Here is a 12524-nt window from a genome sequence, read left to right on the forward strand (position 1 = left end):
AAATGCCGTATGTATTCAATATATAATTACGGCCTACTAGGTTTCGACAAGAAAGCCGGTAAACATAGCCGAAATTAACGTTCCTTTTATTTGAGTTTACCCGTGAACGTCTGTAACAGCGCTCACTTTCGAAACATCACACAGAAGACGACGCATAAGCAGAAGCTTAACATTTCGAAATATGAGCCTTGGATGGTGAGTGATCTGCAGCGCCGTACGACCTCACAAAGGTTATCTTGTCTCACGAACATTTCTCTTTGGGTTTCGGCTGGCGTTCATGGCAATCCGAAACTATACAGGGTGTACATGTCCGTTTCTACAAATTCAGGGACGACTTACAAAAGGAGCAGGACAGAAAATAAGTTCACGATAGGAAAGCTCCCGAACTTACTCAAACTCGACGTTGACGTAGAGGTCACCTCTGTCGACATACCCACGCAGTTCAATGTCATTCCAGTTCACCGTGATCGTGCTGTTGCCCCAGTTCCAAACACCGCCACGAGGTCTCTTCACCACATTGTAGTTATCCATTGTCAACGGCAAGCGGACGTCCTTCGCTGCATCCTTGGCGTGCATGACGATCAAGGTGACCTTCTTTTTGAAAGGCCACTCCACGTAGCTGTCCCACTCACCGTCGCGCAAAAATAGAGTGAAAGCCACGTTTATCTTGTTCTCGTTCTTCGTGAACTCGCACTCGAGCTTGAAGGTGTAACCTCCAAGCGAATACGTATCGGTTGACTTCCTCACTTTCGTTTTCTTCTCGTTCAGTGAGTCGACGCCTGCGTAAATATCGGCGAACTTGCACGTGGTGATCAAAACGCCCGCCTTGGATGGAGGGCGGTACGGTCCCTGGATAACCGCCGCCCCCTTCCCAGCAGCGACCGAAGACTGCTTCCTGCTGGTGGACTTTTTCTGCACTTCGAGCAACTGACGTTCGAGACTGGCCACCCTGTCTACCAAAGCGTTGGTGCGGCAGCCGGTGGCGGCTTCAGAGTCGACGCCCTTGGTGGGTACCGACTCCCGTGGCCTTCTATCAACGGCCGCCATTTGGGAAGCGTCTCCGATTTCCTTTGCAGCGGCTTCGTCATTCGACGCACACAGGTGGCCGCGGGTGCAGCTCCGGTAGTGGTCCACCGCCAGGTTGCGGGAGACGGGTCGGTGGCACTTGCAGCACTTTACCTTTCCGCCGCCGCACCGAGTCAGGTGATCCGCGAGCTCGGACAGTTTGCCGGAAAAGCCGCACACTCGGGAGGACCTGGCCGAGCACATAATGCGGCGTTGCTCGAGCTCGCGCAGCTCGATGCTCATCGAGTGAACGTCCGAGTCGGTGAATTTCTTCTCGTCGAACGGGCAGCAGCGGTCCTTTCCTCGCGGGAGCTGGGCGTCGCAGCTCGCGCAGAAAACGTGGCCGCACGGCAGCTGCGATGTTCGGGAAGACAGAACACCGCAGACGCCGCAGAGTAGAGTGGCCGGCATCGGCTCGGCGAACGCGACTCGACGCATCTCGAGGAACGCGCCGAAACCGGTCAGCGTGTACTTCCATCCGTCCGCCATGGTTGAGACAGGACGCCGAATGACCGGACACTTCCGACACCAAAGAGTGAAACGTTGAGCGAGCGAAAAGCCTACGTAAGCCTCGCAGACGCGACACAGCGCAACAGAGAGTACCAAACTATGTGCACGGCCGCTTTATGAAAAAAAAAAAAAAGAAGGTCTTTTTTTTATTGAGCGGCCGTGGCCAAGGTCAGGCAGCGTTTCGATGAGTAAGAGACGCTAACCGCCGTGTCTGGTGCGACGATGCAGTGAAGAACCTTGGCTTCCAGTTCAGAAAACGCTCTCGGAACGCACTTCTCATCAGTGCGACGCACATTTTGCAGTGTCGCCATAGATGTTCTCTGGTGTCCCCGCCGGTACTTGCGCTAGAGTGTACTAGAACTTTCTAGTACACTCTCCTACGCACGCACGAAGTTGCCGTCAGGAGCACGTTCAGTGCCGATTGCTCCTGGTGTCGTCTGCAAGCCATCAATGTGTACATCTGCATGTATGGCGACGGTTTCTTTTCGCGACTATTCTATGGCTGTGGCGCACTCAAAATGACTTTCCGGCCCATTTTCGATCACTGATTTCAGCGTTCGGGCTTCGGCTACCGTGTCTGCGTTAAAGCGCAATACTTATACCACGTGCTGCGCGTGTTCGGTTGCCAAGCCTGCTCCTTCGATTCAATTCCTTTGTTCGGAGTTTTAAGCGCATGACAAGCGAAGTGCGATGTCATTCAAATAAATTAAATACTCGTTACACCCTGCAGCAACCTTTTGATTAAATCCGAGTTTTCAGCAGCTGCCGTGTAAGCGCGTCGTAAGTACTTGAAGTTTAAACAAGAAATAAAAAGGTTGAGAACACGTGTCAAAGGGGATGCACGACGGTGATATGAAATATTTCGTAGGTTGTACGGAGTGTTTTTTTTTTTTGCAGCATATTTTAATACCTACGTTAATGAATCAACGTTTGCTGACTCATTCCCGGTCGTTTGAAAGTACGCTGAACAGAATTAGTGCAATAATACTAACGTAGATTAATACAAAGCTTTCACATCGAAAGTCGTAGTAAGATGTATTTTTAACGGTCGACTCCTGATAGGTCGTAATGCGGCCACTGTACTAAAAAGACTCGCAGGGTCCCTTATGCATTTGCATGACTCCAAGGCGAAATCCATCTCATTTTTGTTCAGTCGATGTATTGTTCCTTCCCCGCCCCATTCCGAATGCTTTTTGGAAGAAACGTGGTTTTGCACTGCAAGCTTTCTACACATCACCTGGTTTTGCATTGCCTCCGTTATCGACCCACCGATCACGGAGGCAATGCAAACCGACGATGTCACGTGATCACGTCATCATGTGACGTGACTTTGTGACGTCACACATTTTGGCGGTCTCTGATGTCATGAGGACGTCATAAGGTGACGTCATAGTGTGATGATTTTTTGCATCACTCGTGTTGACGCTGCCGACTATACTCCGTTTCACACATCAGGTGCAACGCTGTGGAAGCTATGCAAGAAGTTCGGCCAGCAAAATGTGTAAATCCGCGTGTCTTCTTCTTGGCCTCCGCGATCCGTTCCGGCTGCGCGCTGCCAGTGCTAATCGCGGAGGCCATGACACAAAAAAAAAAGGAAAGAGACGCTGAGCGATCCAGAACAAAACTATCGACAACAGTGTAAATAACGGGGTTCGTTTATTTCTTGGACACAAATCACCTTCTTTTATTACACAGCCCATGAACCAAAAAAAATGCCCCCACCTCCCCGAAGGGAATCGTGAGGAAATGCGAATGCATTTCTTGCGCCGAGAGAGGGTACCGTTGCCGTCAGACATTCGCCTTCACCGACTTCTGCCATCGCCTTGAGAGGCGCCCAGTCAGCGAACGGTCGAGAGCGAGGCGCGAGCGGACGGGAGAGTGGGGCGCAGGGAGGAGAGAGAGCGAACAGCGAGAGAAGGAGCGGCGAAGTACTGCACCTACCCTCTCCTACCTCTTTCGCACCACATGCTCCGGTTGCTAGGGGCGAGGATAAGCGCGCGCGCCCGCAGCTGTTGCTATGGGAGAGGGCGCCGCGGACAACGCCGGACGCCTGACATAGCCCGACTAAGAAATGCATTCGCATTTAAAGAAAACCACATTACGGGTGGTAAATTCACTGTACTATTTCTTAGTGCGAACGCATCTACAGCAAGAAATCTCGCTAGCTTCCGTAGCGTTGCACCTGATGTATGAAACGGAGTATAGGGACGCCGATAGGGTGGCTACCCTATCGGCGTTACGCTAACCACCCTATCGCCGACGATGAATTTTCGTATTTGATCAGGAATCCAAAGCTTCCACCGTAAATGGTCAATCTTGTTACAGCGCGGTAAAGAATAGCAATAACCAGCCAAAGGGGCCAAAATAATGATGAGAAATTATTTTTGGCCATTTTGAGGTACCGTTTTCTCAGCGTCGTCTAAAAGGAGTATCCACATAATTCATATATCATTTTTTCCCTAAAATTTTCCATTCTTTTAACTCAAGCAGATTTATTTAAACCTGTCTACTATTAGAATTTTGGTGAATTTTTACCACAAGGACCTAAATTTTGAGTTAATTTGCATCTTTGAAAATTTGTAACACGCAAACTCTAAAGTGTATAACTTCACTTCTGCGTCAGTAGATGTATGCATTTATAAGGAATACAAGAAAAAATAATCAACTGGTTATCTAGGAATACATATGAAATAATGGTACCCAAGTGATAAAAAACATGGTTTTGAGATAATCGAGTTTAAAGTTAGAAAACAGCTGAAAAGCGAACATACTTTGCCACAAACACCGTTCAACAATTTCATTTAGTAGCTACAAGTTTGGTAATGATTGCCAAAGTCAATTTTTCACTTTCGAGCCTGTCGTCTTGCTTGCCTTGCTTCTTTTGTGAGCTGTCCTGCAGCTGTACCCGCAATGCATCGTCTATTATGGCCAACATTTTTCCAGCAAATTCGCTGTATTTTGACCAAGCTTCAATCCTAATTATTTCAGAATTTTGGCTTGTGCGATACTGCCATCATTAAACGAAAGAACAACATCCAATATCGCAATCCTTCAGACTCTGAAGCCTAAGCAAAGACAGCAAAGACTCCGCGACGCAATTCTCATTAGCTCAACACTTGCAGCGCGCAGTTCGCACGCGCAATTCGGTCTAATTGCATCTCACAAACAATATTTATGTCCATACCCGTTGTCACCTTGCAGGCGATTCGCCTTGAAAGATGCTGAAAAGGCTGAGAGGTTCAACGATGAAGACCTTGCTGGTTCAGCGTTCAGCACCCCAGTAGGTCACCGGCATTTATTCGCATTTACATGAAAGCTGTATTGGTTGCCACAAAATTTACACTTGCTGAAGACCTTCTTTACCCTCAGCATCTCAACTTATCGGCAGGCACGACAAACACGAGGTGTAATAAGCTAGGAGCTGAAAGTGTTCGAATAGACGTGCTCCGAAGAACAAGTGCGAATAAAAAGGCGCACAGCGTCTTCGGACTGCCTTAGAAGTTACCTGACAATTGCTTATACACTGCTCACTCCAGACAAGCATTTTGGCTTTCGTACACGAAGTTTTTTTTTTATGAAAAACGGACCGTAAGCACGAAGCGCATACGAGGGACTTGTCCTGAGATGTGCGTTCACTCACCACTTGTTTCCGGAAAAACTGGTTTTCCACCACAAAAAATACTCTTTAAGAAAAGCACAAATGTGGAAAATATGCACAAAGCTTCATGCTTCCCAAATTGCAAAGAAAAAAAAAGTGATTTTTTTTTTTTTTTCAAGTTTTGCCTTACCCTGTGCCCTTAAAATCGAACTCTCAGCCTGCTGCAGAGGCAATAAAACGATCAACGGGGCATGAATTCTATCTCCTTTGGAAGGAGGGAAATCGAGGGGAGGCTTACCCATTCCTCGCCGCTATTGTGAATGTGACAAGCTTCTGAAATGACACGCGCACGTTTTTCACGGTATTTTGACAAAAGAGTCGTATCTTTAAAAGGTGGCTGGCAACCGCAAAGTGAGGATCAGCACATATTAACAAGCTTTTAAAATAATTTGTGTGGTTTTTTGGCTTGATAATTTCATAAGTGATTTACCAAAAACGCCGAACTTTGAAAATGATTTTCTCAAAAAGCCATTCTTAATTTTTTTTTTTATGAAAAACATTGTGGAAAAAAACCATTATTTTGGTTGTAACAAGCACGTCAAATGTGCGCATAGCGGCCGCGTCGTTCGTTGTGGGCCGACTCGGGGCTCAAAAATACTTGTCACATAATCCTGAGCTCCACACCAACAAATGCGCAGCCCGGTGCATGGTTCAGCAGCTTTGTCTTGCGATCACCACTTGACAAACCCGCAGCAGCGGCCGTCGATGCTCGGGCGCTGACATTAATGAGTGCCGCTTCGACTGCGCTGAGCCCCGTTGCGCGCCAAACTACGCTCAGAGGACGAACGAGAGAAGGAATGCATCACTGTGAAAGTTAAAGGCCGTTAATGCCAACAAACATAGTATCTGAAAACTTGCCGGCGAAGAGCGCCTCCAAGTGCGCTCAGCTTTCTCTCTTCATGGCCAAATGTTAATTCTATGGAAAATGGCACAAAAGAAAGCCATGACATCTAAAGAAAGCTGTCATACGTGCTTCCGATGGTCGAGCAACTCAAACTCAGTTGTGGATCTCGTGCCAGAACACTTTATCAGCCGGCAGCGAAAAGAAGTGTGTCCAGTCCTTTACTTCATAAAGAATGCTTTTACAATACTGTATTGTTGGGCGTCCGCAGATAGAAATTCAACGCAAGTGAGTGTTTTCACGATTTTGCGGCTTCGGACATAACAGCAGGGGAAAAAAATAACCCGTGTTTTGAAGGCGCCTTGCCGGCACAGTTTTCGGTGAATACTATGACATTTGTTGTGCCTTTAACCCTTAATTCCTTCTCTCGTTCGTCCTCTGAAGTTTGGCGCGAACTCTCAGCCAGTCGAAGCGGCACTCATGTAATGTCAGCGCCCGCAGCATCGAGCGGCCGCTGCTGCGGGTTTGCAGCGGCTGATCGCAAGACAAAGCTTGCTGAACATGACACCGGGCTGCGCATTTGTTGGTGTGGAGCTGCTGATTTGTGATTATGGACGTACAAGTATTTTTGAGCAACTTATATCCGAGTTTCGGCCCACAACGAACGACGCGGCCGCTAGGCTGGCATGGTCACATTTGACGCACTGTAACTTGTTAGCAACCAAAATAATGCAACGTTTTTTTCTGCACAATGGTAGAGACGTCCTTGACTTCAATCGAGGGATTTAAAAAAAATTAAGATGGCCTTTTTGGAAAATCATTTTCAAAGTTCGGCGTTTTGGTAAATCCTTATGTTTCAGCCCAATTATCAAGTTAAACGGAGCATGTTATTAAAAGAGAGCGAAAGTATCAAAGTTAAATGTGCCGAGTTTTATGATCCTCACTTTAACTTGCTTGCAGCAATAAATTCTGAAATGAGGTATTTTGTGCGATTTGCCAAGTTTGTGATTTTACAATGGAGAGATAACTGACTGTCTGTAGCTTGTTTTTTAACCCTCGTTCGAATTCTCGCGCAAGCGGTCATTAGCGCACCGCCCCTTTTCACCGACATAATAACGCCCGCAAGAAAGAGGAATCTTGTACCTTGACGACATTCAACAAACTTCTGCCTGTGCTCCTTAGTGCATCTTCTTTTGTTGTCCACATCTCGACTGACTTGCTGGTACAGGCTACCAAACTTATTTTGGGCACACTGTTATCAACAGCTTAACGCCTGCCCCGCCGACAACTTTCTTGAGATTGTGGGGTACATACCTTGTGAACATAAGGGATGACAGCTACAGTTTGCTGCGAGTGTGTCTCGGATCGTACAGCAGCAGAGCGCCTCTTTTACAGCGAGAGCTGTTATCAGATCACAACAGCAGTGGGGTATAGTACCGTATAGTTGTCCGCCACCACCAACGCCGCCGGTGTCCGTAACCACTATCGCGCGAAATAAGAAAGAATTAAATAAATAAAAAATATCCAGGCTCTGATGGCATTAGAACCCGGGCCTCCTCCTTGGGAGTCGAGTATTCTACCACAGAGCCACGCTGGTGCTCGAAACCCCTCTGAAACTCCAAAGTGCACATAATGCCTTACATATGTGTAGCGGGTACCTCGCTTGTCCGCAGAAAGACGAATAATGGCATATTGGGTGATTCCCTACTTCACAAAAATTACGATGTGTAGCGTAGTGGATACCCTGGGTCATCATGCAATGACTTCACTATGTCGTCACAGGTTGCCGAATTTTATGACGTCATGCCGGGCCCTCTGCTTCGCAGTCGAGTATTCTACCACAGTGCTACGCTGCATAGTGCTTGAAACTCCTTTGCAAAGAGATCCTATAAAGGCGTCATGTCGGGCAAGGAATCGCGTTAACATTTGTAATATAGCATTTTCGATGGAGGCGAAAATGTTTGAGGCCCGTGTACTTAGATTTAGGTGCACGTTAAAGAACCCCAGGTGGTCGAAATTTCCGGAGCCCTCCACTACGGCGTCTCTCATAATCATATCGTGGTTTTGGGACGTTAAACCCCAGATATAATTATTAACATTTGTAATATAGCGTGGCAGAAAAGTAAAATAACAACTGCAGGCGTCACACAATGCTATAATTGCGCAACGAGTGTGTGGCTTAAACCTTCCACCCACTACAAAGTGCTCAACCATAATTCTTCATCATCATCAGCCGCATGCAGCATCAACAAAGTGCACATAATGCCTTACTGATGTGTACCCGGCTTAGTCCCACCCACGTTGGGGCAGACAGACTTCGTCGCGCCCTGCTGGACCTAATAAAAGTTGTTTTCATTCATTCATTCATTCATTCATTCATTCATTCATTCATTCATTCATTCATTCATTCATTCATCCATTCATTCATTACAGATGTGTAGCGTGCCCCTCGCTTATCCACAGAAAGACGAAGAGTGGCATAGTGGGCGTTGTCCTACTTCACAAAAATAATTTGTGGCGTAGTGGATACCTTGCATGTGTACAGTGGCGCTCAATATGACTTGTAACATGGGAGCACGTGGTCTCACGAGTTTAAAGATTGCGCATGGTTTCAACTTGCTTCATTTCTGTAACTAAATATTGTTTTCTTATTTGGGGACATCCTCCAGTGAGAGAACGGCGTTCAGTTGCAGAATTAAGCGCTAGTGGAAGGAATGCACAATCTTCAAACTCGTGAGGCCATGCGCTCCCGTGTTGCAAGTCATTTTCAGCGCGACTGCACAATTGCATTAGCTTATTCAAGAAAGTTCAGTACGGGCTCTAGATAGGCCGTTGTTCTAGCTTTCGCGGTGACTGTGCTGCGCGCTCCGCGCAGGCCTGGCGTTTTTAGGGGCGAAGCTCCTTAAGGCGGCACCCGTTCGTCCCTCGTAGTCGTAGTCGTAGTAGTCGTAGTGCGTAACCTGCTTACGCTTTGACCTCCAAGGTGGTGCCGGCGGGAGATTTTTCCTGTGCGTTGTTGAACAATAAAAAATTCGCAGCGTGCGCGCTAACTAAAAGCCGAATTCTTCTGTCTCTCATTCCCCATTAGCAGCCATTGGCATGTTCCAGTAGGAAACGTTAGTAGAAGTAGAAGTGTAAGTGTTAGCTAAAAGCCGACTTCTTCTGTCTCTCATTCCCATTAGCAGCCATTGTTTACCTCCAAGGTAGTGCCTGGTGAGATTTCTCCTGTGCGTGATTAAACAATAAAAATTTTGTTCAAAACGCCGTTGATTGATGAAATAAACCAACGAAAGACGCCAGATGTTTCTAAAGCAAAACGAAAAGACGCCAGCTGCTTAACGAAAGACGCCAGATGTTTTCTAAAGCAATGGTTTTCTAAACAATGAAAATTCACAGCGTACATGTAAAATTAAAGTGAGCTGCAAGTCGTCATAACTCATCGAACCTTTAGTATAAACGCGCCCGATCTCACGTCGGTGATGATGTACTGGGCAGAATTCACGGAAGATTCACGGTTTACCGATGAACCTCCTCAGCTTCGCCCACTCATCATCATTCACTCCGTATATATGCTGTGATTTTTTTTTTTAGATGCGAAGTATCTTATGGCGGAGTTCAATCCGGTGGTGGTGGTGGTGTGCGGCGTGACTACCCTTACTGCGCATGCGCATACCCTCTCCACTCACCCTCTCTCCTTGCAATCTCCCCTCTCCACTTTCCCTCTCCCGTCCCCTTTCCTCTTTCCCCCTCTCCACTTACCCTCTCCTCACTCCCTCCCCTCTTCCCCTCCCCCTTTCCACTCTTCTTGTGAAACGCGGGCTGGACATGCCGAAATTCTCTCCTGCGCAACGCCGCGCATGCGCGTCCACTCCCCCTCTCTCTCCTACGCTGCCCGCCTCTCGCACGCTTGTCGACCGCGTTCCCCCCTCGCCCTGTGAGAATTAACGGCCAGGCTAGAGGGAAGACAAGACGCGCGTAGCGTTCCTCTTTGCGTTCCACGACGCGAGGTCGGTAGCATGCCCAACGAACGCCAACGGAACGCGATCGTGCAAGTGCTCCGGCTTCGCATCGCCTCATGGTCCCCTTTAGCGGGAGATGGTGTAATTTTTTTCAAAAGCCTGCTACGAGGCTTTTGGCAATGTTAGTCAAAAGCATTGCTGGAAAACATCCAAGCTTCAGACGTGCGACTTGCGAAAAAAATTGATGTCCCATTGATCGCTTTATTGCCTCTGCGCAAGCTGAGACTTCGATTTTCTGTTGTTCTTGTTAGACACAATATTAATGAGAACTAACAGACAATAATGCCAAGGAAAGTATAGGGTGTATTATTTGTAGTAATTAGGACACAAATGTGCAATAACGTGTAACTATAGTAATTAGGGCACATTTGTGTCCTAATTACTACAAATAACATACCCTATACTTTCCTTGGCATTATTGTCTGTTAGTTCTCATTAATATTGTGTCTACCAGAAAAACAAGCCCTTAAAAGTCATCTTCTTTACTTCATCTGTTGTTCTTTTTGTTTCATTGCGATAGTGGTGAAGTATATATATATATATATATATATATATATATATATATATATATATATATATATATATATATATACTTCCTTCTTCCTTCTTGCGTATCAGTTTCTTCGGGTCCTTCCTGAAGTCTGTAGGCGAATTCGAGACCTTACCATCCAATGGTCACTGCTTCTACTTACGACGGATAGTGACCACGCGGAGCCGAATCATGAGACTAAGGTAACTAAATGAATAAGAATGGGGTTGAGCACATGCGGCAGGCATCCTGAAATCACGAATTTATAGTTTACCACTATCCCTCAAGAGGGACGTATATAACTGCTGCATCTTACCGGTACTTTCCTACGGAGCAGAAACCTGGAGTCTTGCAAAGAGGGTTCAACTTGAATCGAGGACGCCGCGAGCAATGGAAAGGAAAATTACAGGCGTAACCTTGAGGGACAATGAGAGAGAAGAGTGGGTCAGGGAACAAACAGGACACCTTAGTCGAAATCAAGAAGAAGAAATGGACATGGGCGTGGCATGTAGCGCGTAGGCAAGATAACCGCTGGTCAATAAGAGTAACTGACCGGATTCCAAGAGAAGGCAAGCACGCGAGTGGGAGACAGAAAGTTAGGTGGCCAGATGAGATTAAGAAGTTCGCGGGTGTAACGCGGCCGCAACAAGCACAGGACCGGGTTGATTGGCGGAACATCGGAAAGGCCTTTGCCCTGCAGTAGACGCTGTCAGGCTGATGATGATGATAATGACTATAAAAAAAGGGACCTCGCTTGTATTTTTACATCTCTTTTCCAATTTGTATTTGTATTCTTGATTCGTATTTTTTCAATGTAACCACTTCCCTCTGCGATTCCCTCGGTCCTTGAGGACATGAATAAATGAAATGAAATGATATATGACTGGAAGTCAGGCACGAACACTGCAAATAAATGGATAGTATTACAGAGTATCGAGTAAAACGTTACGAAGAAAACTGACATGTACGTTACAGGAACGAAATCATCGTGTTCATGAAATGGCATGAACGTGGGCAGCAAAGTACAACAAGAACGGGGGAAATGATAGAACGCCTGTTCGTTACACTGAAGATAAATAAGGAATGCCACCGAACACCGAGTTCCGACAATATGGTTTACGATATCTTCCGGGCAGTGCACCTGTTGATAGATTGTTTTCGCGGTGGGTGACATTCCATCGCTCGATCTATTCCCTTCAGCGCCACAGCACAGCTGTATCTATACCTTCTTCTGCGGTACTTGGCGCCCGTACATCACGCGATAAGCAGCGTGCGCGCGCGCGTGCGTGTGTGTGTGCGTGTGTGTTTACGTGCGTGTGTGTGTTTGCGTGGGTGCGTGTATGTGTGCGTGTGTGTGTGTGCTTGCGTGTGTGCGTGCGCTTGCGTGCGTGCATGTGTATGTGCTTGCGCATGCGTGCGTGTGTGTGTGTGTTTCCGTGCGTGCGTGCGTGCGTGTGTGTGTGTGTGTGTGTGTGTGTGTGTGTGTGTGTGTGTGCTTGCTTGTGTGCGTGCGTGCGTTTAGCTTCCAGCTAACAATCCTCCTATCATGGGCAGATGAGCAAACGACTGACTGCATACACAAATCCTGATACACACACTAGCCAAAAGGTGCTGCTCATGCTAAAGCAAAACTGATTATTTACTACTCATTAAAATTACGAGGACGCTATAGTTTACTATCTAAAAGCAGCGGCGACACGAACGCGTTTGTATGGATAAGTGAACGGTCTGAAACACCCGGGATGCCCTTGACATCACGAAAATGGATAAGTTCTATTGGATGGAGCATTTATGCAAAATCTCTGCGGATGGAAAGGGGGGTTGCAGCAATGACTGCGGGAGGATCTGACATTTTTCCTATAGCTTGTATCCGATAGGAAACAAACCGCATGACCATGACCC

General features: G+C 47.0%; 1 protein-coding gene across 1 annotated transcript; it reads right to left on the reverse strand.

Moving 5' to 3' along the window:
• Positions 1 to 387: 387 nt before the first annotated feature.
• On the reverse strand, positions 388 to 1554 carry LOC119406329 (uncharacterized). Its single transcript, XM_037673069.1, has one exon. It carries the CDS (start codon positions 1552 to 1554, stop codon positions 388 to 390), a length of 1167 nt encoding a protein of 388 aa, XP_037528997.1.
• Positions 1555 to 12524: the final 10970 nt, after the last annotated feature.

Source organism: Rhipicephalus sanguineus, chromosome 10 (assembly GCF_013339695.2).
Source record: "Rhipicephalus sanguineus isolate Rsan-2018 chromosome 10, BIME_Rsan_1.4, whole genome shotgun sequence".
In the NCBI taxonomy this organism is placed as follows: Eukaryota; Metazoa; Arthropoda; class Arachnida; order Ixodida; family Ixodidae; genus Rhipicephalus; species Rhipicephalus sanguineus.